At 37.0% G+C, this 27,691-nt stretch overlaps 3 protein-coding genes across 4 annotated transcripts; 1 reads left to right on the forward strand and 2 right to left on the reverse strand.

Annotated features, from left to right (window-relative positions):
• Positions 1-302: 302 nt before the first annotated feature.
• hccsa.1 (holocytochrome c synthase a) lies at positions 303-3,360 on the reverse strand. Its single transcript, XM_055202425.2, has 7 exons — positions 3,227-3,360; positions 2,641-2,779; positions 2,348-2,523; positions 1,697-1,845; positions 1,465-1,584; positions 1,296-1,382; positions 303-1,017 (listed from the first exon to the last, which is right to left on the reverse strand). The coding sequence occupies exons 2-7, from the start codon at positions 2,741-2,743 to the stop codon at positions 825-827; spliced, it is 828 nt and encodes a 275-aa protein (XP_055058400.2). The 5' UTR covers positions 2,744-2,779; positions 3,227-3,360; the 3' UTR covers positions 303-824.
• Positions 3,361-4,223: 863 nt separating this feature from the next.
• On the reverse strand, positions 4,224-8,046 carry LOC129443498 (TLC domain-containing protein 4-B). The gene is made up of 7 exons (XM_073871279.1): positions 7,928-8,046; positions 7,101-7,246; positions 6,921-7,010; positions 6,565-6,623; positions 6,378-6,472; positions 6,206-6,279; positions 4,224-5,268 (listed from the first exon to the last, which is right to left on the reverse strand). The coding sequence occupies exons 1-7, from the start codon at positions 7,934-7,936 to the stop codon at positions 4,935-4,937; spliced, it is 807 nt and encodes a 268-aa protein (XP_073727380.1). The 5' UTR covers positions 7,937-8,046; the 3' UTR covers positions 4,224-4,934.
• Positions 8,047-11,525: 3,479 nt separating this feature from the next.
• On the forward strand, positions 11,526-27,178 carry cnn3b (calponin 3, acidic b). 2 transcript variants are annotated; one of them, XM_055202428.2, is made up of 7 exons: positions 11,526-11,789; positions 23,723-23,844; positions 24,226-24,292; positions 24,389-24,526; positions 24,630-24,746; positions 25,911-26,057; positions 26,161-27,178. In XM_055202428.2, exons 1-7 carry the CDS (start codon positions 11,733-11,735, stop codon positions 26,506-26,508), a joined length of 996 nt encoding a protein of 331 aa, XP_055058403.2. In that variant the 5' UTR covers positions 11,526-11,732; the 3' UTR covers positions 26,509-27,178. The 2 variants fall into 2 exon arrangements, with proteins under 2 accessions (XP_055058403.2, XP_055058402.2); XM_055202427.2 differs by having other exon boundaries at positions 11,544-11,587.
• The last annotated feature ends 513 nt before the right edge of the window (positions 27,179-27,691 follow it).

A 27,691-nucleotide genomic window follows, 5' to 3' on the forward strand; every position in this document is an offset into this window, starting at 1 on the left:
TGCATGATCTCTGAAAGCCAATGTTGAAATTTGAAATCACCTAGACTAATACACCCCTACCCCAATAGAATCTGGACCTTCTTTTGATAGACCCGCCCCACACATATGCAACCCAGGCAATGATGTCGATTAGTAGACAGGCCCTTTACTGCTGACTTTGTTTTTCAAAAATCATGCACCCCGCCATTAAGTAAAACACAAACCTATGAAACTGGTTATCATTTTTCTTTATCAGACAGTGGACTATATAAAATTTTGGATATGGTGTGACATTTTGTGTAAATGTCTGGTTAATTCAGAAACGCTTTTTGCAAGTATTTAACAAGGAGATATTGTCAACAAATGAATTGCCAGAACATATGTAAATAGCAAAAATGCAATAAATTAAGAAAACTCAAAGCAGATTATTTACAGATTCATTGAATTTAAAATAAAGACAAAATTGAAATTGTAAGGCTCATTACAAAAAATCAAAGTATCATTGTAAATTCTTAAAAAGTCAACAGAAGATACAGATGTGTACAAATCACACTGTATATTTTGTTTTTGCTCTCATAAGAATGCTATTGTACATATTTATTACTTTCTTATTTAACAAATTAAAATGTGTTTTACATTTGTAACAGCACACAGTGCCACTATGACATTCCTAGCTAATGTCATTGGAAGAAGTCGTCTTGGGAATATGCACATAACAATCAGTGATCACATGAGGTTGCTTATCTGTTTTTCACTCAAAACAAAAAAAAAGACTTTTATGGACTGAACTGCATCATTAGCAAATAAATATGATATAGATCATAAAAGATTTCTGTTGAGAAGGTTCATGTTGAGGTCCAACGCCACCAGGCCACTTTCATGCGATCCCAAACAGCCCCTAAGGAATCAAATGCCGGACGCACATCTAGGATGGTGTGCTTGGGTACCTGGGCACCATCATAGTAGTCTATTACATATCTGACTTCTTTTCCACATCGATTAATAATCCAGTCATGTCTGTCAAATGGTAGATCATGCCTATAAGACCAAAAACACCATATCTGAGATGATACTCTACTACATAAATCATAAATTTCCTAACAGAGGCATCAAACAGAATTGCAATCTTTGTTTCTGAGCCAACAGAACCGACTAGGCTGGAAATAACATTGGCTGCACTAATGGTGTGAGTTTGGGTTGTCTGACCTAAAGCATATAGAGAGGAGGTTTTTGAAATTTTAAACATTCTTTTTTTAATTCTCTTTGTTGCCCGTGGCAGCACAAAAATTTTAGCTTTTAAATATACCATCACTTACCCGATCCAGTGGCGAAACCTGGCTCTGGGTGAAAAGTCTTTTGCTTTGCCACCAAACCTTAGAAGAGAAGGTCCACATGGGCATTCTCTGTGGAAAATAACATTGAAAAATCAAGAATGGTGTACTGAATTGCATCTGAAGACAAAGTTGTATTTGGCATGCAAATTACTTGGAATGGAGCTTCTCCCATCTCAAGATTTCTTGCCATGCATGCTCATTATTCTGGTTGTGAATCCTGATTATGTTTGTCATGTCTTTCTGATCGATGTCATCTTTGTTCCAGCGCCATCTGTTGAGGATTTAATAGTCATTAGTAACATAACTATTAGTTTATGATACTATTTTGTCAATCCCGGACAATCTTGTCTAGCAAACAGGGCAGGACACGTGCAAAAACTCACCCTTTTCTTAGCATGGCATTCCAGAACATCTGCTCCGAAGGATAAACCCAATTTTGCTCAGACCCAGCACGAGGGATGGTCGATTCCTCTCTTACAACAGACAGGGAAAACGGTTGACTGGGTGAAGGTTTCTGGTTAGGTGGTGGCATCATATACAAAACAATGCAGAAAATAGTCTGGATGTTCAAGATGGTATCAGCACGTTTATACATCATGTTTACTTGACAACAGATTTAGGGGAGGTTTCCCGGACAGGGCTTTATCCATGTCCCAGACTAAAATGCATGTTTGACTTACTGAGCTGCATGTCTTCATTTAAAAAACACTACCTTAGCATAAATCAGTGCTATTGTTTGGTCTCAAGATGCACACTTTTTTGTAAAAACTACTTAAAAGTCCTAATATAAATAAGGCCCAGTCCTGGCTTAATTTAAACCCTGACTGGGAAACCGCCCCATAAAGTTCACATAAAAAATGAAAATTGTGAAATTTACTCGTGTTATTCTAAACTTGCATTACCTCCTATATGGACACAAGTAGAAGTTTTGAAGAAATATACTGTGTTTGTATTATACAACGAAAGTGAATGGTGACTAAATCAATCATAGTTATATGTATCATTAATTTATCAAATTCGAATGGCAAGCACACCATATTTGCAGGATTAATGTCTGACATAGTGGGTTTGGCTCCGTTGGCAGCTCTCATAGGACACTCTACAAATTCATAAGCCCTGTCCTGATGTGCTGGTACATCTGGTGCTTTCTTCAGCTGATCACTGCCAGATGCAGACACCTGATGCATTGGACATTCGGATGGAGGAGCATCTGTTGAAGATGTTAAAAACATGCCATTAGGTAACTCGAGGAGTATGAACATCAACACAAACACATTATTTACTTTTCCAACTGGATAACCAATTATTTTAATTAATAAAGTCTTACGTTTTTTAACATCTTGATGCATCGGACAGCCCTGTGGCGGAGCATTGCCTATGTCAGACAACATGATGCCCTCAGCCTTAACGGTACCTGTAGGGCTGGACATAGTGTCTCCTGTCAGCTTCCCAGAAAACAATCTGACCTATTTAAGAGAAATAAAACGTTAATTTTCAGTCCAAATTGTTGTCATATATATGAATTATTTGAATGCATCCCTCTTGTATTATTATAGGGCATGTCATTGACATAAAATTTTTTATAGTTAACACTGCTGTCACTGTCAGAATAAAATAGTTAAATAAACGCCATTTGTTTATGTTATGTGCTGATATCCTCAACCCAATGTAAGGCTCTCAAGATCAAAATGTTAAGTTTCTTTAACGCAGTATTTATTTCAGAAGGGTGCTTTTTTAAATTGTGAAACAAATGTTATACATTTTCCCAAAATCACAAGAACAAAAAGCAAAAATCTGTCTGTCCACGTAGCGCAAAAACGGATCAAATTGCTATGCTGATCTGTATGAACCGTACATGTGCAAGACATTACTGATCAAAGACTAAACGCTGGATAAAACTAATAAATACTTACCTTCCACCTCTACTGTCAATGTCGTGCAGCAGAAACATGCCTCATATCCCATGATGCTCTGGGTCGTTACATCACGTCGTCTGCCGTCTGCAGGTCTACACTGCCCCCTATGGGACTGGAGAGTTTTTACATTTAAACTCTTAATAATTTTATGTTAATAAAATTGTATTAATTAAACTATTTATATATATTTATACCTGTTAAAAATTACAGCGCAACATTTTAAATTTCTGTTTTCTAGTCACTACCTCAGGAGGGAAAATGCACAACAACAAAAAGTTTCGGTGTTGGTGTGATGAAATGCCATATTCAATCATGAACAAAAATGAGCTAATGGTAAACCCATTTTTTGTTGTTGTTGTTGTTGTTATTGAAGGTAGAAATTAAACTGTACATTAAGTTACCATTTGAATTGAAATAGTAATGCATACAGTAGACGATACATTTTTTGGATATGAAGATTTTATCTTGTTTTATTTAATTATTTATTAATTTTCTGTATTCCTATTTATTATATATTTGTTCAACAAATGCATATTTTAATATGTAAGTGTAAAATTATTGTCTGTATTATAAAGAGTATTGTCAACTATGTGACTGGCAATAAAGTTAAAAATAAAATAAAATATATTGGTTTTAGTCAGTTGTCCTTTTACACGATATTATGATTATCATAATGGTATGTTCATGTGGGAAAACCTCAAACACCACCATTGTAAGCAACAATATTACAATTATGTGTTTCAATGGAAAAAAAAAACATGTCTCTAGTTACTTGATTATTTTAACATAACAATATTTGTAGAAAATGTTTTATTTAATATTTAAGTAATAGTGTATAGTCCTTTTATAAAGGAACATAAGGTGATTTCTGATTGACATCATTCATTGCTGTTCCTTACTTGAACATAAAGATAAAGACAAAATAATAATAAATACCTGAAAAAAGCATATATATTATAAACATTCTTAGTCATTATTTTGACTCCAAACATCCAACAAAAATCAACAAGCAATTAGCTTATACATCCTTCAATTTAAAAAAAAACATATAATTTGTATAACCTAATACGATTTACATTACATACATAATTTTATCCATACACATTTACGTACACATGCTTCTTACATACACTGACTTGAAATACTTCTACACTTCTGAAAATACCCAGCATGTTTCCCATATACCACAGTACACGTAACTCATATTTCCACAAACTTTAGTTACTATTGGCTATTACAGTACAGTATATGTTTTTCGTGGCACCCCACTATTGCAGTCAGTATTGTTTAATAGGCAAAGGTTGTGTACAATGTACTCCACGCACACATTGTCTATTTGTGAAATAGAAAATGTGCTGTTTCTTTGTTGATAGCAATCAAAAAGGCAAGTTGGACAATCTTAATAGCAGCTTCATAATAAGTAGTGCAACCACAGCTATTGTCCTGATCTCATGCCACTTAATCACCTGATTTTTCAAAACTGAAACAATATCTATGATATAATTCATCCATGTTAAAAGTCCACATTTGAAGATGTAAGTCAAATAAAACAGCTAAATGACTTTTATACATAAAGATAGATAATGATGTCACTGAATCACATCAGTAAAACTGTAATCCAGGGATATTCAACAACAGACCTCCAGGATCAGGTTGGAAGGGATGAAAGATGGAAAGTTTGTGCACTTATGTGTTTGGTTCTGTTTTAACTTCTCTTAATGTCATTCTGTTTTTCCCATTTCATTTCCGTACTTTTGTTTCTCAACCATGCAGAATGAAGGACTTTCAAACATCCACGCATGATTCTGCGCATCCACATGATGTTCATGATGTCCAGTGACACGCTGGAAATAACCCAGGTGCTCCGGCCCCCCAGAGGTAGCCAGTAGAAGTCATCTGTGCCGAAGACTGAGTACATATGGCTGTAGTACACTGGAATGACTGAAATCCTTACCAAGAAGAACACAGATGCCATGGCAACACCGTTAACCAGACTCGGTTTGGAAAGTTTGTGATAACCCTGCATATAAAAAAAACATCTGCAAAAAATATAAATGAGTTTTTAAATAATAAGCAGTTACATTTTCTGTTTCAAGTGATGCACTGTTACATAAAGAGGTACAAAAGCTTTCACTGGGACTCTAAGGGCGCACTCACATTATCCAAACCAAACCAAACTATGCCCCAGCGCGATTGTCACCCCTCCCTTCTCCCCCATGGTGCACGCACTCACACTGTACTTTTTATCGATCCGAGTCCGGGCGCGCTTTCGTCATTAAGATGCGTTTGTATTGAAAAAAGCAGGAAGTAAAGCTCTCCCTTAAGACTGGAACCCACCGTAATGATAAGTCTGTGTTTTTTGCCCGGAGTCGTTTGGTGCGCGATTACAGACAGCCCTCTCACATGTCATCATATTGCTTAGTTGATCTATCACGCGCGCAGCTCGGACATTCACGTACCCCGCTGCGCGCATCAAATGGTTTATATGGAGGCAGATGAAGGTGAGTGGTCGCGCAACTGACGTCTTCACCTTTTGAATCGCGCTCAGGCGCGAATGCGCTCACACCACAGCCTTCCGCGCCTGAGCCCAAGTGAACCGCGCTCCGGCCCACCTCTGCAACCCGGCCGTGGCGCGATTAACCAATCCGCGCCCGGGCGCGGAACAGAGCGATCACACTTGTCAAACAAACCAGGCTTTGGGGGTCAAACGCGCCCGAGCGCGGTTTGGTTTGGATAGTGTGAGTGCGCCCTAAGGTGGTCCTAAAATGTATCATTAAGATAGAGCTATGTACCACTGAGGTACCAATATGCACCCTTTAGGTACAAAGGAGTACTTTTTTTAAAGGGTACCGCCCCAATGACAAGCATAATATAGCTTGGATTAAAATGGAAGTTTAGACTGGGCTTAGATGGTCTTTTCAGTACGATTGTACGTTTTTTTTATTTTATATTTCATTAATTTTAAAAATCACTTACCGCTGGTTCACAAAGGGGGTGGAGAATTCAGAAAGCAAGTGGAAATTAGAGAAGTAAGGCAATATCCCTTGGCTCTACAAAAGAAAATATAAGACCACAAATTTACCTTAAAAACTTGATGAAGTAAACGTGGATCAGACCAACTGAACAAACGAGTCATTTTCAGACTCACTAGTACATAGTAGTATGCATAAAGAGCAGCAAGATGGTGTAAGACAAAATACTTCTCTCCAATCGACTCCCATGAAGAAAACATGAGCAGAAGATCTGAAAGAACAAAAGAATATGATCTTTTGTGATAACTGGCAAACAGAATAAACACACAGAATTTAGTTGAAAGATGCCTTACGTCCACTCACCTGAAAGGAGGTAACCTGTAGTAATGGCCACATTTATTTTAACTAGTGTGGCATCTCCCCTGTTATCACAAATCACAAATTTTTTACATACGTTTTTAAACACTTCAATTGCTTAAAAATTAATAAAAAAGTATCATTCCTGTGCTACATTTTTACCAAAATTCTATTGTACATCAAAATCAGCCTACAAAGAACTTAATCTTAGATGCCACATAATAAGCTGAAAACAGAAAAAGTATTTTTACAAGTAATGCACACTTCAGCTTTGGGTAAATCAGTTGAACTTCCATGTTGAATTTCAAGAAGTTCAAGTTGTTCCATAACATCAGTAATGGACTGCATCTTTAAATCCTCACCAGACCGGGTCTTTCTGGATAGGTTCATCAAATACATATATGTAGAGACAGAAGAGTCTCACAACCATGGCGTGGAGGGTGGAGACTACCCTTAAACGAAAGGAAAAGCCATAAAGATCTTCAAGCACCAGCTTCGGTTAACAGTGGATACAAAAACTGCAAGCAAGATGAGGCTGAGACCTTGAGTTCCATTCTGTTCTTTGTGAGAGATTGAGCTTAAGAAAACCTTTGTGTGCTGAGATACCTCTGTGAAACATCCACTGGAACCCAACGAAGCTTCCTGTTACCAACAGCTGCAGGCTGAGAGGCTCCATGCCTACTGAGCCCTGGAGAAGAAAAGGGAGATGGAGAACAAAGCGTTAAGTCTTAAAATCCATCACCTCACTGCTCTGGAGCACTCTTTAAGAAAATAAAGTGTTTCTCACTTCAGCAGACCGGTTGCGAGCACATAAGCCACAGTCATCACCTGTGTTGCCGCAGTACCTCTCTACTGCCAGAGTATACAAAACCATTTGCATATGTGTTTGCCTTGCATATATATGTATCTTGTGCTGATCAAATATATGTTGCATACTATAACAATACATTACTGTGGTATGGACATCAATCGAGCAGAAAATCAATAAATGTGATCAATGTAGGACCGTCCTGCTCCAAATGGGTAGAACCACTCCCCTATTTCACACTCATACCCTTGAAAATGGAATCAAGCTTCAATGTGTTTGGTATTTGATATCTTGGTAGGAAGTCAGGTCAGTATTCAGTAGTGAACTTAACTGAATCATTTATTATCACAGATCGGTACAGTATAGTCGAACAGAAAAGCAAGCAAGAATTATCAGTTGTAATCTTTATACTTTTCTGTTTTCATTGTAACACAACACTTGCACTTTGACAGAAACTATTTATACACAAAAATGCCCTTTTGGTAATTGTAATTACATGCATACTTCTAGGAAACCACAAATACAACCAAATATCACACATACTCTATGAATAATACTTACCCTGTCCATTTCGAAAGATCCATGTTGAACTGTACATGGAGAGGACACATGAATCCAAGAAACGCTGAAATTACGAAAAAACAGGAGATCTGTAAAATTTCACACGTTTACTGTATAGGACACTATGGAAAAGATTAGTGATGCTAATTCAACCCCCCTCTCTCCCTCTCTTTCCATGCACTATTCACTCACACTGTGCTTTCTCTGGTATGCAGTGGACCTGTGTAATATCTGAATCCTAATAAAATCCCATAACATAGGTAAACCACTAGATGGAGTGAGACATTCAGTAAAGAATGACAACATAAACAGTCATTTTGTTTTTTTAAACAAAGTAGATTTATAACGTGTTGAAAAATGAACTCCAGACATTCAAGAGGTTTGCAGGCAGGCTTACCAGATCTGTGCAACAAAACCTGTCCAAACACAGACACTATCGATGAAAATTTTATTTAATGGTTATTTAATTTAATTTCCTGACCCTTAAAAGGGACATATTATGAAAATCTGACTTTTTCCATGTTTAAGTGCTATAATTGAGTTCCCAGAAACCATTCTCTGCAAGCATGCGAAAAAATAGGTCATTGAAATTCTCCTCCCCTTGTGATGTCACAAGGGGATAATACAGCCCCTTAATCTGCACTATCCAACACGGCACTGCCATTTAGTGCAGAGATCAGCTCATTTGCATTTAAAAGGACACACCCCAAAACGGCACATTTTTGCTCGCACCTAAATCTGACTTATTCAAACACAATAAATTCTAACCTAATTTAAACTCTCACCAGCAGTTAGTGTAATGCATGCTCAAATTTAGGAGGGGTTAGGGTCTTGCCTTGCAGCTTCAGATAGGAATGTCCCACCCCCCTTTAAGCAGTGTTGTTGTTAAGTCTGTCTGTTGTGCCTGAGGGATAAACAACAGGGCATTCCTGTTGGATTAACCGTTCATGCCTAAAGTTCTGTTTATTGCATTTGAAAATATAAAGGTGGCAGATCTATATGTATACATTAAGTACCTAATCTTAGGAGCGCAGTTTGTTTTAGTAGAAATCTGCAAAGAAATATACACTGTTAGACTTTTTATTGTATATATGCGGTAACTCACTGGCAAAGTGTTGCCAGTGAGTTACTGTAACTGCTCCATTACAGTACCTTAACTGTACATGTTTTTTACAGTATGATGCCCTTACTGCAGTTCTATTTTACAGTATAATACCCTTACTGTAACCTTGTTTTAAAAAATATATTGCCTTAAAGGGGAATCAAACCCAGGACGTCCATATCGTAAGTCCGTAACACTACCACGGTGCCACAGTGTCACTCAATAAAAGTTGAAAACTTTAACATCCGTCACATTGATCACATTTACGTTGGCACACAAGCTTTTCAAGACTGTTAGCTAATACGAAAAGCAAAGCAGCTTGTTTTCATTTGAATTCAGCAAGAAACACTCAGAGGAGCGAAATCTTGGCGCCACTAGTGTTTTTGGTCAGAGTTCAAATCTGACCGTCAAGCATTTATCCATAATCCCTTTCTTGTTTCTATCTACAATTCTCAATCAATTATTTACACTGCTGAAAAACATTTTGAAATTTGCTTCACTGCTAAAAGCATAACAAATAAAATGTATTTCATTTCATAGAGATGTTTTATTTTTCCATTTTATATGCTTCTAGTTTTATTCAACTACAGTAGCACTACTGCTGTTGTTTTACAGTAGTCTACAGCGAATTCAAAAATACAGTAAATCACTGTAAATTAAATGTTGAAACCCATAATGAAATCCATATTACAGTAATGAACTGGAAAAGAAAATTATGGTATTTTACTGGGCATTTGTGGTAAATAACTGTAGAAATTACAGTTAAGTCTAACAGTGTAGCCTATTTGCAATCATCCATTGATTATTTTACCCCATGAGTAAAACACTCCAAAATATTCAGGTTACCTACTGTATATAAAAAAGTTGTATTTGCCTGGTCAATGTGATTTAAATATATAACTCCCTATGGGGTGACCCGTGCCATGTAGAAAAGATGTACTGATATATTATCATCTTCGTGTCATTATTTTAAACATATTTGCATTGTTAACCATACTATTATGTTAACTTATGTGTAACAATTTTTCATGAAGGAAACTTTTTAAGTGCATCTTTATAAAAGAGACTTCGTCCTATCACATTGCTTTCACAAAGTACAGTATATGGTTTACATAACAGGATGCTTGAAACACAGCAGACTCTTTGCCTGCTGTAAACGCTGACAGTGAAATGAATACTCTAGTCTTACTGAAAACACAGGAACATAGGGAAATTTTGTTGCTGACATTCCTTCTCACACCTTGTTGAATGAAATATTAATTGGTTGATGTCACCTGTTGATTTATTACAGGATATCATGTTTAGGCAATACAAATGTATGAAAAGATTTTATGTAAACTTTTAACACCCAGTCAGTTATTTTGTATGCCAAACACTCTTAGTATACAAATGTGACACTAACCCACATGTAAATATTCATGGTAGTACTCAGGGTTAACCACAACACTTCAGTGAAGTGGAAATGGGTTTTGTGCTTGTAAATGACATGAATTCCTGTCTTAATCCAGACGTCTGGCAATAATCTTTTGAATGGGAAACACACCTTGTTTTCCGACATTTTCTTTGTTTCATCGCTATAGTGATAGGCTAAACACAAGCTCACTATATCATTAGTATGCAAGTTTTGGCTTGCCCTTAATTAATTGCATGTCTAGAAGCGTGATGGTTCTTTCCATGTTGTTTTAAAATGTACATAATAACATGACATCTTTCAGAACTTGTATATATGCCAGGAAAAAGTGATGACAACGTTAATCATAGCATTACATGATCTGGCATTGGATGCTTAAACTGAAAGGTATGCCAGGATGGAGAATTTCAAAAGGTGAGAGGTGACTGTGAAAACCTCACCAGTCTGTATTGTGAAGTTTCCTGTTAATGGACAGAATATGTCTTTATAACAGGTGGACAGGAAACACATGGTAAGTGGGGGCTGAGGTTTTCTGTCTTAAAAATGAAATCATGGCATAGATCTCCAGCTATTTTTAGCATGTCACAGCATAAAAGGTGCAATTAGAAGTTTCCTGACATTTGTATGCTTTTTTGTGGTTTTTAACCTTACTGTATATTAAAAAAAGATTTCTACTACTGACAATAAATAAAAATTCGATAAAGTTATGGTCTTCATAATACAATTCTAAACAATATATTAATATTACAGCCCTAGTGGACAGCTCCTCAAACAATATATGTCCTAATTTAAAGCAAATTTTCTATCTTTAAATAGTTAAATAGTAGATCTGTCTCAAAAGACTTTTATGGCTATCCTGTATAGGAATCATACTATGGCGATGGAACTATTAATTTAGTTATCAAATGTTGCTTGGAAACCTCCTTGTAGCGTCCATAACGCAAATAAATTAATATTTATTTGATTATTTAACGCTTTACAAACTAATGGCAATTCCGCCAATCAGGTAAGCATACTTGGTTACGTCACACAATTATGTTAATATTCACAAAGGTAGTCTTCAGCATAGTAGGATTTGTAAACGAACTCCCGCTCTGCTGTGCTTGCTTTGCTTTGGCTGAAGATACAGTGCATCCGCTCATCTGTGGTAAGCGGCAGTCATATTTTGACTGAACTCACGGAGTTTGTTGTCTTCTTAAATTTTGCAAAAGAGTTTTAAAGAGTGGAAACGATTAAGGATTTGGAGATTTCTTATTAATTCTCTGGTGCAATTCGACGCGATATAAGAGACAATGACTCAGTTCAACAAGGGCCCATCATATGGGTTATCTGCAGAAGTGAGAAGTAAGGTAAGTTGAGATTTGAATGATTTTACTCTTTGTGTAGATAATCGATTCGATTTTTGGTGTTTTGCTTTGCATTGAAAGACTTTGAAAGCGACTGAAAGTGTCATTGCCTAATCTCACAACATTTGGTCATGTTTAAGTTACAATCAAGTTGCCAAAAATGTACAACCACTTCATTACTGAACTCACCAAATAGGCACTTTAAGAAACAGATGTCAGAATATTTGTTTTCATCGCTTTAAGTATACTTTGTCATACTGCTTTTTGTATACAAGATCGTTTGCATGGAAAATCTGGCTGAATGAATGAAACTTTTGTAGTAACACGGGCTAACTGCATTTCGTGCGTTGTAAAGGTTGCTTTTAAATATGCAAAAGTTTGTTTAGTTTAAAAAAAAAGTAGATTTTATTATCTGTGGCGTCCAACGCTTGAATTCGAGCTGCGTCCGTGGCTCTTTTGTTGAATTCTGGGTGGAGCTCCAGTTTGAGAGAAAGAAACTAGGTTGACGATGTCTGTACTGACAAAATGAATAACCTCAATTGAAACGGTGCTATTTTTAAACATAAATAAGAGGCAATGTGTATGCAATAAAGATTTCTTCATGTTTTATGCGGAAATGCAATTTGGAAACTTTGGTCAAACTTGATCGATGCGCAGCATCTGCGGTTGATTTTTTTTCTCTTGAAAGAGATACGTAGTCACTTGCTTAACAAAACTTAACGACCCCTTATTTGGTAAATGGTTACATTTGTTTTAAAACTGCTTTTAGTTCAATCTTAACAGTAAATCTTACTGAAAGTTTACATTTGACCACTGTTTGTCTTTTGCCTGCCTGGATGCAAGGATGTGCACAAACTGTGCAACCCCTTAAAAATAGCCTGGTTGATGCACATAACTTAATTTTGGCAAGTTAGATTACTAGTAAAAGTTTTTGGTTTTCAAAGTGACCTGCCCTAATTACAGTCCATTTGTACCTTGTTCACACTGTCAGTCCAAATCCGATTTTGGTGCATATCCAATCACATTTAAAACGTGTGAACGGCCAAAAACCACATGAAATCAGTTTTTTTCTAATCTGTTTCAGGCTATATCCAGATATGGTTTAAACCCCTTTTCAGATCGCATTTCCGGAAATCCATTTCAGTCTGACCGCTCTGATCGCATTTGTGTAGCTTTTTGGTTAGTTATGCTGTCACGTAAAACGTAAATACGTCAGACGTCGAGGCAGATTGTCGTGCCAGCGCAACATCATTGACATAGAAAATCTGAACAGATGTGATGATGTGGACAGTGAGTCTGTCAAATTGTATATAAGGGGTGGACGATAAATCACCTGCGATTCTCATGCGTGTCTCCTCAATAAAGCCGGTTTCTTGATTAGTAGTAAATCCGCATTACCTGCTTACAGATGAAGCGGCTTTTACTACACAAAGCCGTTGTTCACAGAGAAGCTAGGCAAAATCGTGTTTATAATGGTAGACAAATTGATTTTGACAATGTATGCTATTTTGCCAAGCTTCTCAAAACCAGCTTTACTGATGAGATGCGCTTGAGAAATCGCAGGCAATAGGAATTAAAGGAATATTAGAATTTTTCATAAAAATCTGAAATGATTACATAATATGTAAGGTTGTGCTGGTGCATCACACAGCTAGTGCAAGATGAGAAGTTGTGGTTTAAAAGTAAGTATGTTTTAGGGCTGTGCAATTCATTCGTGTTTCATCAGTAAAGCCGGTTCCTTGATTAGGCATAAAAAAAAAATAAGTTTGGTTCTGGTTGGTTGTCAGTTTAGGTGATGGGTCGGTAGGGATTTTATTTTATTTTTATTTTTTTTCAGTGGCAGCAAGGGATAGGTAGGAAATTGTTACATTTTTAAATTGAATAGCGGATATATGAGGTGACTTTGGCTCCACGGATTATCTCTTTTGTCATAATCAGGATTTGACATTAACTTTTTTGCTCACCAGCCAGAGTGGCTAGTTTTTCAAAGTTACTAGCCACTCAGCATTTTCACCGGCCAAATTTTTGTTGCTGGTAAAATCAATTTTATATGATTAAACTTGACTTTGGCATCCTAAAATGACTTTAATTCGAGCAAATTTACTTGCTAAATTAGATGCAGACTGAATTTCAAATGCAGTCTGACTACCCAAATTAAGACAACATTTATTAGCTGGTATATAGCTGGTATATCAGTATAGATCATATCATATATTTAGGTGCATGAAAAACATGCTAGTAAGTAAGGCATAAATAGATTAACTTTGAATGAATATATTAAAAGTAGAGCAGGGGTGTAGAAGAAACACTAATTCTAAACTGAAAAGATAAACACAAAAACCATCGACAACCACTTTAAATATTTATTAACAACAGCAGTAAATACTGTCAAGAAATGTACATTAATTTTACTGTCAGATAGTTTATGCATTTGTATTTTATAAGCTTGATCATGGTTACTGATAAAAGTGATTTAAGACTTTTTAATGACAAATGTTGAGAGGGCATTATTGTAACATTAAAATGATGCGCAAACCTCTCAGCTGGCGGGTTTTCTTTGATTTCGTGTGCATTCAGGTATGTGCTAAATTTCTCTTCGCTCTTGCCCTGAGAGTTTGCACGCAATTTATATCTAATCAATCACTTCCATGCAATTGTTTTATCTTTCCCGAAGTGTGTATGCGCTCAGACTGCGTCCTCTTGCATTCGCAAATCCATCAGCTCTTGCGCGCTCTCTGGAAGGTGACGCTTTGGTCCGCAACGCCCCGCTGATCGCGTGCGCGTCTCTCAACAAACGGTCTCTTTGCGTTGCGCTGGGTGCAGAGTGCTCATGGAAGTTGTCGCATTGCGTATTGTTTATCATTTCGCATAACTTTTAAGAAAACCAATTAAAAAATTATATTCAACCTGGCAAAGTGGCTAGTGGGATTGGCTGTCTTACCCGCCACGGCCGAAATCTACCCGCATTTGGCGGGTGTTAATGTCAAGCCCTGGTCATAATACCATAAATTCAAATATTATAATTCACTTACTGTCCGCAAAAATGAGCCTTGGTTTGTCCTCTCTGGAAGAGAAAAGCCCACTTGCATATCGTTGTTCAGCTCGTCTTTTTTGGTCTGTAAGTTACAACTTTCGGCGGGCGCTAGTGCTGGGCGATTTGGCCTAAAAATCTCCGATTTTATTTTTTTTAATTCGACTTCCGATTTTTTCCGACCCCCCCCCCCCCCACTTATTAAGAAAAGCAATAAGTACAAACGGCAGACAACTTGAAGCAAATTTTGCTTTAATTTATTCAAAAGCAAGACAAATGTAACCCCAATTTATGAGATGAATAATAAATAAATAAACACCCTCTTGGAATCAAAGTCCCAGCTGTGTTTTACGTGTGCTATGATGTTGTTGATGTTGCTATAATAATGCTACGGAAGCCCCGGGCAGCCAAAAATGCACCATTACAAAAAAATCGAATTACTTATTTTTTAAATCGCCCACAACAAAAAATTCGAATTAATTCATTAAATCGATTTTTCGCCCAGGCCTAGCGGGCGCAAAAGATTACGTTGCTGTGCACGAAAAAGCATCTAGAAAGCACACCAAAAATTACCAGTGCTTTTGTAAGTGACGACAACGATGTGTGAACGATTGTGTTAACGACCGTATAGCTGCCTTGTTTTTAGCATTGGTAGAGGACGTTGCATCGCGTGCTTTACAAAAACGGTGCTGTACTAAAAGGTAAATTATAGTTCGCCTCAAAGTTTTTGTGTATTTATTTAATGTGTATTATTTCTTCCCCAAGCTCATAAAATAAATTTGGGTCGCACATAAATTGGCAGGGTCGGTCGGAAACCGGAACCAAACACATTTTTTTCTTATGCCTTATCACCGAACCGGCTTTAATGATAAAACACGCATGAGAATCACAGGTGATTTTTTTTTTGCACAGCCCTAGTATCTTTCCTTTTCTTTAGTGAAAATGACGATTGTTTCGCTAGATACCCTTACACCTCGGTTGGGAATGTTTAGAGCCCTTTGAAGCTGCATTGAAAGTGCAATTTTACACTGCAATTAAACTGTAAACTGTTGATGTCCACCAAAGATGTTTACATGGAGAAAACTTTTGGAATGTTTTCCTCAAAAAATTTCATTTCTTCTCAACTGAACAAAAAAAAGACATAAACATCTTTCACCATTCAACATGCCATTCACATTATTTTTATGAAAGTGGTAAGAACATAAGGCTGTGATGTGAAATATTATAATTGTGCACACTGATGGACTTTCTTCCACAGTTTGCTTATAATCTGTGATTTCTCTCTCAAGAGAGTGTATATGAAGAGTTTGGTTCCAAAACGCAATAAATCCATTTTGACAAATTTTGGTAAAAACGTGTTTTCTATACCAAGAAAGTGACAAGATGAAAACAACTATTTTCTGTTACAAACTTTCACATAGCATCTTTAGGTTATAAAAACATAAAAAATTCAAATCCATAACTTGATTTTCAAAGATTTATTATAAAAACGGATTATTTTTTCCACAAAATGCAATAAATCCATGACAAGTTTTTATTCAAAATGCTATAAATCTATTGAATCAATAGCCTATATAAATGTGCATTCATCTTTGCCATGTTATATTCATTTAATTGACTAGTTGTACACACTAATTAAAAATATAAACATTAATGTCATTAATCAAAACACTTACTTTGTCATATTAAGAACCCTGTCATTGCGGTTATACTTGACGTCGTCGCTTAAAGGTAGGGTAACTGATTTGATCCTGAAACATTTTTAGTTATGCTGGTTAAAAGTCTCCTCACATCCTGATAGCAATCACTGTGTTAAGTTGTTTAAATGTATTTGTAGAAATTTATGTCATCTGTGAAAGGCGTAGGACCAAAAAATGTTCAACAAATCATAGATTTCGGTCCGAACGGACGTTTCCTTTTTTGTCCATAAGCGTAATTTGGATTCCCACCGCGCACCGAGTCCACGCAGACGCCATACGTCATTGGCGCGTTCACGTGCGCTCACCTCCTGTCTGTAAACAGAGAACAGCAAACTTTTCTGCTGAATTTACAACCTACACAGGAGGCACAAAACTAAAGGCATCTTTTATAACAACAACAGCAAAAACTGCTTGGATCAGCAAGAGCAAAAACCCAAATTAACATCTGTAACTTTACTGCTTTACCACGAGATGAAACAGCTGCAGGAGGCAAAGAGTCTGAAAGGGTCGTTGCACAGTTTATTTTGGTAAGGTAGGTACACGATATGTTTGTATTGAGATGGATTCAGATATTCTACTTTGATGAAACGTTGTGTTGCTTATGAAATTTGTGTTTGTTTACGGATTAGCGTAACGATATAGTTACTACGTCTACACAACCGAACGTGTGCTTAAACTAATTCTGATGTAAACCAGTTGTTTATGTTGGTTATTTTGGAAGTGTTATTCGCTTTGTACTGCAAAGTTTTCTCACTGGTGAATGAGACATGAGATGTGACTGTCTGATCTGTGCGTGTTCATGTGTTTTGAAAGAGGCGTGACTTTGGATGGTGATTTTACTTGGGGGTGGGATCGGGATTTCATTGCTAGGCGGCTACCGTTAGCATTTTTCAAAATGTGTTACCCTACCTTTAACGTCTTTCACAGCGATCAGCTGTAAAATGTTTTTAGTCCTGCTCGATTTTCGTTGACTTTGAGTAAAATTATGGAAAGTTTTTCATAAGATCCTCTGGGGTCAGTGTGTTAGCATGAGAAGCTTGATGCTGTCGGGAGATAAGCAGTCTCCCGAGTGCCTCTCAGGGAAATTATTAGATGTTGATGGCTTACGTTTCTTTCCCATCACAGAAAACCATCACAGGTTTATCAATGCAATTAAAGTATTATTTTGTTTTGTTTGTTGATCACGAAGTACAAAGTAGATGAGGAAAACTAGGACTCCATGTACTCAGCGCGCCGCCATTGTTTGTTTACATTGCGTGAATGGTGCGCTGTAGGATTTATTGCGTTCTGTAAAAAAGGGGGAGTGGCGTTTATCGCATTTTGGGAAAAAAGGGAGAAAAGATGACGGAATAACACGGCGGATATTGGATTTTGCGTAAAATTAAGAATTTACTTTTGATTACTGACCTGATATAATACTGATTTTGGCAGTAACTCATTTTTTTCAAAAATGGCGTTTATCGCGTTTTGGAACCAAACTCTTCATATATATATATTTTTTGATTCAGTCATAACCTAGCAGATCACGTACCGTTTCATTAAGCTGGCAATTGACCTCTGCTTCAGCAATGTTAGTGAGTTGTACTTCATTTCAGATTGCAGACCTTTTTTTGTTGTGAACCTTGATCTAAACCCCTCGTCAAAGAGTAGAACAATTGAACGATCATTTTGACGTAACATCACAAACCAATCCCGGGATGTGTTTGCGTTAACACAGAAGATTTTCTGGGATCAACGCTCTGTGTGAAAGGGGTTAGTGTTTATTCAAAATGAGTGGGATTTCGGGTGAACAATGTAAACCACAGTAGGCTGATGTTTTAGTTGGTTCCTGTGCCATCTGCAGACAGAGGCGCGTGGACAATTACCCCCAGCTGACTTTCATTACCACTTAAATGCAGCTATGCAAACATTTAAGGAGAAAATGTAGTGTTCTGTGGTGTTTAGTGTGCTGTGATGTCATTTCCCAAATTTATGTAGGAACATATTTCAAAAAATAAAATAAAGTTCTGGTAACCTAGTACATTGATTTAATAGTTTGAGTTTAGAAAATTATTTAAACGTTTGTTAAAAAATATTTGACCAATCAGAACCAGTTTTCCAAAGAGCTTTGCAATAAATGCATATGCACCCCTATGTATGTATAAGTACTACTGTATGTTCTTTTTGAAGAAGTTGTTCTTGTGCATCAAGTTTTCAGTGTAGTCGTTATCTGTAGTAATTATCATGGGAATCATTTGTTTTCCTCTAGGCAGAATACACATAACAGACCTGGCTCCCACGTTATTTTATCTGCAATACATTTACAAAGCAATCAGGTAGATAATGAATCAGCAGAAATATCAGTGCTGTTCAACAAAGGTTATTATAAAACGGTTAGTTCCAATCCTTGATTCTGATTGGTCAATAGGTGTGCTTTATTCACAATAAAACACTGCTATGACCGCTTCACCCAACGGTTCTATTTAATATCACTGCGCCCTTAGCAACACCCTTAGCAACACATAAACATATAATGAGACAAAGTCTGAGAACAGTTTGTTGTTTCTATTTGAGCCTTCATGTTGTTGTTCGCAGTCAGGGACTATTTTTTCCAGCGGAGGGAATGTTTTTATTTATTTAACTTCATGAAAGTTGCACTAATATTTTTTTTTACTTTAATATTGTGTGGTAACCGTTTTATAAAAGCAATAAGGTACTCGAGGCAAGTGCTGTATCGTGAATAAGTAACGGCTGAAGGGGTTGCAGGCACTCCGCTTCGCGTCGTGCCTAACAACGCCCTTCAGCCGTTACTTATTCACGATACAGCACAGCCTCTCGTACCTTATTGCTTACTCATAGCATCAGATCTTTGTTAGAAAATTCCCTCAGCAAGTGTATTGAAGACAGAATCTTTCCCCATATGCAGCTGCCCATATTGTCTGGCTTATTTCCTCAAGTACTTCCTGCAAGTGTTTCTTTTTCAGACTCCTCATTCATTTACACTCCACACAATAAGTTTTGTCCATAAGACAGCCAAAACACCAACATCTTGTTCTCATAGGGCCAAACACAGATGTTCTCCGTTTTCTCTTAGTACAGGAAGTTCTGGGCCGAGAGCTATGAGGGTCTCTGTCTGGAAGTCAAAGAATAAATCAATACTCCTGCATATCCCTCCCCCAAATGCACTAGTTTCAGAAACACAAGCTTTATTGTACATAAAATGGCAAGCAGACAGTATCTGAAGACAGTTGTGCAAATGTCCTAGTTGCTAAGCAGTATCAACCTGAGATAAGAGTGTGGGTTAGAGGGATTTTGGGGGATTTTCTTGCTCCTCTCATTAGCTTTAACTGCTGCGTGTGGGATTTGAACCCTGTTTCGTGGCCTCCACTTGGTGTTGGCCCTTTATATCAGAGGGGCTTTTTAAAGGTAAAGTGCTAGATGGAAAGAACCCTGTTTTTTTAGGTACATTTTCACTGCAAGACAGAATGTTTGTTTACTGTTGCTTTAAACCAGCGATTCTCAAACGTTTTCAGGTGGTGGACTACTTCAGTAAACAAAGAAAAAATACAGAGTACTAGGGCTGGGCGGTATGACAGTATATTCCGTTACCGTAAAATAAAATGTCAGACAAAACAGATTTTTCTATTCCGTGCATTCAGCGAAATGTAAATAAGTCGGTGTGGCTAACTCAACACTGCATGTTAAACTGAGTGTGATGGAGAAACATATAAAATAATCCACTCATATCAAATGAATGAGTAATTTCTGTAGTTTCATAATAAGCATCAGTGAATCCACCACGGGTCTTTCTCGCTCGCTTACTCTGTCTGTGCTCATGCAGCAAGTCTTTCGTGTGCAAAAGGTCTCTCGAGGCGTGCGCAAGGAACTGTGTCGCCAAATAAAGCAAGCAAAAATTGTTTTAAGTTTTCTAAACTTATATTTTACTATGTTCTACCTCAGCTTAGACGAATTGGTGCATACTTTTCTTTTTTCAGTGCGTACACTTAGTCTTTGTGCGCCGTGTCGTGGATGTGTTGGCATTTAGCCTAGCCCCATTCATTCCTTAGGATCCAAACAGGGATGAATTTAGAAGCCACCAAACACTTCCATGTTTTTCCAATTTAAACACTCTTACATGAGTAGTTACACGAGTAAGTATGGTGGCATCAAGTAAAACGTGGCGATTTTTTTTCTTAAGCGGAAAAAAAATGAGAACTATATTGTATGGCGGAAGAGCACTTAGTTTGGAGCTTTTCGACCTTTAATGATCCTAAGGAATGAATGGGGCTAGGCTAAATGCTAAATGTGAAAAAAGACAGGTATGTATTAATTCGTCTAAGTTGAGGTAAGAACATAGTAAAATATTGAAAAACGGTGGTGTTCTCCTTTAAGCAAGCTAAGACAACTCGTTTATCAGTGACACTTGTGCTGCTGGAGCGATCTAGTTTGACTAGGGTGACCATATGTGCCATTCTTCCCGGACGCGTCCTGGCCAGGATTTCGGTGCATCTTCCGGAAGTCGTATTTGTTGACCGCATACGCCATTCAGTTAAAAACAAGACATACAATCATAGTTACATTCTTACCTTAAAATGTAACGGTTGCTTTTCTGTAATAATAATCCTCTATGATGTATCCAGTCGACAAATACGACTTCCGGAAGACGCACCAGAAATCCTGGCCAGGACGTGTCCGGGAAGAATGGCACGTATGGTCACCCTAAGTTTGACGCACCATTTTCTCTTAGTACAAACTCCAAAAACAATTTAATCTGAAAAACATATATATATATATATATATATATATATATATATATATATATATATATATATATATATATATATATATATATATATATATATATATATATATATATATATATATTGTAAAATATACGCCACATACCAGATCTCATTTGGGGGTCTCATTTGACATTTTCATGAATTTGTTTAATTTAATTTGACTTAACTAAAATGTTTAGCTATATATGCTTTAAAGTTTAAAAAAAGAAATTTCTGATATTTATTTGTTACATTTGAGCTTGGTTTGAGCTCAGGTTTTTGCTTTTAAGGAACTTTTCTCTTCATTTATATCTAGTGATGCACCAATATTTATCGTCTGATTTTTGATCAATGAAAAAACCCACAGCTTATCGGCTACAGCATTAAAAAGGTCGGTATAACAAGCCACTAGTTTATTAAGTGTGTGAAGGCACAGAGTTGCACAATGTCTGTTGCATAATCCATTTTTTTCTCTACATAAAGTATGCTTTCAAAAACAAACAAAATCTGTACATAGTTTGCAAAAAAATTGCAAATCATGTGTGATATTGAAATTGCCAGTAATTGTGTGTTAAAAATCAGTATTGGCCAAATAATCTTATTGTTGCATCCCTGCTTTTAACCTTATGATTTGTGAACCCATCTGACCTGAGGGTGTGTTTCTACTCACTGATAACTTGATGTACTATGAAAAAATATATACATTCCTGTTTTTGTTTGGTTATGAGTCTAATATAAACACATCTTTCAGAGCTCATTAAAATCAGTTGTAAATAATTTGTAGAAAATAATAATCTCTCTATCATCATCATCTGTTTATGATGCTCTGCCAGAGGTTACAGGCTAAAACATATCATTCATACGGATCTATTTGTATTTGCTAATAAAATTGTTTAAACAGACAGGAAGCAATCTAGTGTTTGTTTGTTTGTTGTTGTTTTAAAACTGTTCTTGTCTTGAAGACATTGTTTTGCCCCATGAGATCACTGAATGTTTTTCTTTTCTCTTCAGTAAAGGTGTGCTGTTTTTTTTCTTTGACATGTGTCACTCTCAAATGAGTGTGTTTGTCCTTGTTTTTATGTTCTGGTGTTGAAATATGTCCACATTGTTAACGAAAGAAAAACACCTGAAGCTTTCTATGATAAGTGATGTATGCCTTAAGGTCACAATGCAACAGCACTTTAATGAATGGGGGATATGATAGAAATAAAAGTTCTGCTTGACGTGCATCTGTCATTCACTTACAGTCCATCAGTAATGGTGGTGGCAGCACACATAGTGTCATGTTGTGTGAAAAGCTCTGTTTGCTTTTCTGTCTTCATTTTTTTACAGACCTAGTTCCGGTTGTCCAAATGTTAACACGTCTGCGGGAGAAGATGATGACTCACGATAGCACGAAAAAAGATGTACTAATGTAATTCTGCTCAGAAGGGAAAGAAATCATGTTTTATTAAATTACCAGTGAAGAACTACACCACTCATAATACTATTTAAAGGTCCTAACAAAGTTTTCTGTCACCTAAAAGATTTGAAGAGCTTTTTGTATAGATTTTAAAAGAAATTTCTGCACTGATATAAACTTCTGAATTGTTATTAAAAGCAGACCAGCTCCAACATGTCACATGTTTGTGGCCGAGACTATTCAGGTATTTATTTATTTGATGTCATTCAGGTGAAGACAGGGCATAAGCTGGGCCCTTGTTTATTTGTCGTCTTTGGAATAATGTACAATGATTTCAAAGTTACGTTTTTATTTCAAGATCAGACCTGCTGTAGATATTAGAAAAGCCATATTATGACAATGATACGTACTATGCCAATTCGAATGTGAATGGGGGTTTATTTCATTATGAGAAATGCATATTATGCCTATCTATTGATGCATTTAAAAAGGTTTTAGGGGATTTTTGCAGGCAAGATAAACCCATACAGCGTTTTGTGTTTGCTAAATAGATGAGTAAGATCTGAAGTTGCTAAAACAAAGAGTTCACACATGGGGCAAAACTATGCAATTTCCTGTCCATCTTACTGCACTTGGCACCGATCCTGCACAACTAACCAGAGATACAGTTTTTCACAAAAAAAAAAAACATAAAATATGACAGCATAAAAATTCTAAATGGAAACGTATTAAAATAATAAAGTGTATGAATTAAAAATGCACATAAAGCAAATTAATAATGTATTTATTGCTCTGTTTCATAAAGATATGTGCAATTGAAACTGAAATAATTTACCTTTTATTTTTCTTCATTTGGAAAAAAAGTTGAATATCTTGAGCTGTGTCAGATGTTTTAACAAAGAGCTGTGTTTTGATTGGAGACACAATATTTGCGCTTTTCATAGACATCAACTCACTTACCGATCTATCTGCCTATTAAATGCTTTGATATTTAAAAAAATAACTGCATCTTTGAATAAAGAAGAGTTTTTTGGCATCTTTAGATTGCTCAAAAGTATGACCTGCAGAAGGAAGAGGAGCTGCGCTACTGGATCGAGGATGTAACTGGCATGCCAATTGGAGACAACTTTCAGCTGGGTCTGAAAGATGGCGTCATACTTTGCGAGTAAGTCTTTATTGTTTGTGCACAGGAGAACATGAGGTAAAGCAATTTTGTTTGTTTAGACTGACTATAAATGCAACACTTGTTATGTTTGTTTGGCTCCGAATAATGACTGCCAGCCCACGTTTTGTCTTGTTATTGCTATAATTAAACAAATTGGGGAGGTTGTTATATAATCCAGAACCAAATATAATTAAGAACCAAAATGTCACAGCATGAGTCAGGTCTATTGTGACCTTATTATAAGCGCCTATTCTTGCTTTCATGCCTTTTTTTGATATATGTTGTCCTTAAGGAACCTTGAACAGAAATAACCAAGAATGTATAAAAGTTTTATATGTGTGCAATGCCAAAGTTCAGATTGTGTTATATTTATCTTTACAGGCTGATTAATAAACTTCAGCCAGGCTCCGTCAAGAAAATCAACCACTCCAAACTTAACTGGCACAAGGTGAGTATTACAGTATTAACTAGAAGTGTTTTATGTTTCATATTTATTTCTCTCGGTTTGATTGGTTAAAATCCAAATTATTTATTTTTTGTGAAGCTTGAGAATTTGGGCAACTTCATCAAAGCCATTCTCACTTATGGTCTAAAGCCAAACGACATCTTTGAAGCCAACGATCTGTTTGAGAACGGAAACATGACTCAAGTCCAGACCACACTTCTTGCTCTGGCCAGCATGGTGAGTTTTGTGCCAAAATGTGCCTAAAAGTGGAAAATTTTTGATGCACTTGTTTTTATACATTGTTCCTGGTGTAACACCGATGCCTTTGTTCATTTAAAAGGCAAAAACTAAAGGTATAGACACGAAGGTGGACATTGGCGTGAAGTACGCAGACAAGCAGACTCGCCAATTTGATGATGATAAAATGAAGGCTGGTCAATGCGTGATTGGGCTTCAGGTAAGATTTAAAGGGACACTTCACCCATTTGCATTAAGCTTTGTATAGTTAGAAACCCAGTCATGTTTTTGAATGGTCATGCATCATTTCCTCTGTTTCCCCTGAGACAGGAGAAATACGGATTTCAGTGTTGCACTTCCTTCTTTCAATGATGTAAAAATCATCATTTTGCATCATTGAAAGAAGGAAGTCCAATAACTTTTGTAGAGGGGGTGAGACTACAAAAACTTATTTTTTTCAGTCAAATAGGCACCAAATTCGAAATTTATGTTACATTTCGACTACAAATATGATCCACTTTTAATAAAGATTAATTTGTCCACGGGTGAAATGCTCCTTTAAGGTTGGGTACTTCAGTACATTTTAACTAAGGTTTTAAATTTGGTGCTTACTGTAATATTCAGGGTTCCCACGGGTCCTTGAAATTCTTGAACGTTTGTGAATCTGGGGAAAAAAATTCAAGGCCCTGGGATGTTTTTGAAAATATACATATATAGATACAGGTCATTAAAAGTGCTTGAATCTATTTTATGCAAGAAGTTTTCTGGAAAAAAAATCTCATTATTCCCTTTGTAATGTAGGATAATATCATAAAAAATCTAGACTTTTTAAGCACACGTGTTAAACTGTTCACTTTAAATGCTTATATCTTCTGTATGCGAATGTTGATTCATACCAAAATGCTTTTTTGCATATTTGTGTTTGACACATGAAAACGTCTCGGGTTACGTATGTAACTGTTGTTCTGAAAAAAGAACGAGACACTGCATCCCTGTAAAGCCGTCTTTTGCAATATTTCAGTTGGCGATATACTTCCTGGCTCCCTCGTCACCCTGTCTTTGTCATTAAGCCTCACCATTGGTTGAATTTGATATACACATTCAGACACACTTACCCCTGGAGGTGTCCCCAAAGTGTCACCGCAGTGACGCAGCGCGAGTTCCCTCGAAAGGGAACTGTAACAATGTATTTTAAAAGGTAACCTTGCTCTCACTTGAAATGTGTCTCTCTCTCTACATTTAGTCCTTGAATTTGAGGGTATTGGACCTGGAAAGTCCTTGAATTTGAAGTGAACTAAGGTGTGGGAACCCTGAATATTAAGCAGCATGTGAACTGTTTTATGTATTTGTACTGTATTCATCCTTTATTGTTCAATGGCTTCAGATGGGGACAAATAAATGTGCTAGTCAGGCTGGGATGACTGCTTACGGCACCAGAAGACACCTGTATGATCCGAAGACTCAAACAGACAAGCCCTTTGATCAAACCACAATCAGTCTGCAGATGGGCACCAATAAAGGAGCAAGCCAGGTGAGTGTGTATATATGAGTCACTTAAAATCATCTTTTATAGAAATGAAAGAGTTAAGAAATGCATAAAAGTATTTCATTACCTCTACGTTTTTCTTCCTCAGGCTGGCATGGCAGCCCCAGGCACCAGGAGAGATATTTTTGACCAGAAAGTAGCTGTCCAGCCTCTGGATAACTCCACCATCTCGCTTCAGATGGGCACCAACAAGGTGGCGTCTCAGAAGGGCATGAGTGTTTATGGGCTGGGCAGGCAGGTGTACGACCCAAAATACTGTTCATCACCCACTGAGCCCGTCATCCACAGCAACGGGAGTCAGGGCACCGGCACAAACGGATCAGAGATCAGCGACAGCGACTACCAGGGCGAATACCAAGAGGAATTTCAGGATGACTACCAGGCAGACTACCATGACGAATACAGAGGCCACTACGACCACGGCATTGACTATTAAACCGCTGGATTGAGCACACCACAATGAGGAATGTTTTTGGATCCGTGCATCAACAGAGTGAAGGCTTTTTTCCCCTCACTGGCCTTTTTGTTTAAGAGACAAAACAAAAGCAGATGTTTAAAGAGGAGCTTGTATCTTCATTCCGCTGTGGATTTACGCAGTATTTTATTAGGTAACTAGGGATTTTAAAGTTTAGTCCTTTTTAAAAGTTGAGGAACAGTGCGTGTCATGTCATTTATGACGTCTTCTTGACCACGCTCTGTATACTTTTATGTCAGCCTTGATGTAAACAGATTTTAAGCATATTGCTCTGAATCTGATGGGGTTTGGTTAATCTTGGCATGGGAATCTTTTAAAGATTTAATGTATGCAGCATTTAAAAGTTCCCATACTACAGTGCACGGTGGGGAAGGAGCAGACATCCAGAAAGATTATGCGGTTCCCAGGCTGATTTAAGCATTGGAGCATTGTGGCTTTTTCTAATGTATTTTTTACTGCCTGCCTGTAAATCCTTTGACCAAGCAATGCATTGCTTAAGTTTGCCATAGGCTCAGTATAAGTTTAGATCTCTTATCCATCCTCATGTATTTATTGCCAAAATTGCTCAATAGAGACCCCAGTCCTGTTGAATGGCTCATTTTTTTAAATAAAGTTTTTAATTTTCCATTCATTGCTGTTGTTGTTGTTCTAGTTAAAGTCTTTCAAGTTTTTAAAGCAATATTGGGTATCTAACAAATTATATTTTTCTGATGAAGGATCCATTACAGAGTCTTTAGTCATCTCTGAGCTATTCCGGAAATGATGGGTCCTTGCTTTGGGACAAAGGGGCATGAGCGAGTTTGAATGGTGCCTTGTGTAGACATGGAGAACACATAAGTCTGGCTGATCTTAGAGCAGTAGTAAAGGACAAGGACTGGCCAGTCTAAAGAGTTCGTGAGAAAAGCACCATGTATTAGAGTTAAACCCCCACCTCCTCCCGTAAACACAGTGTCGGGGAATAATCCCTGCTTTGTGTGCCTCTGGAATTTGGCTCTGATAAAACAGGACTCAATTAGACAGTCTGACAGAATGGCACAGGTTTCCCCTAGCAACGTTCCCTTTCTATCTCATGTGACTCCATAAGAAGCTTTAAATCTTATACCTGTTTTACTGTAGAAGGAGCGTCTTTATTTTTTGAAAGTTA

This window comes from Misgurnus anguillicaudatus, chromosome 2 (genome assembly GCF_027580225.2).
Source record: "Misgurnus anguillicaudatus chromosome 2, ASM2758022v2, whole genome shotgun sequence".
NCBI lineage: Eukaryota > Metazoa > Chordata > Actinopteri > Cypriniformes > Cobitidae > Misgurnus > Misgurnus anguillicaudatus.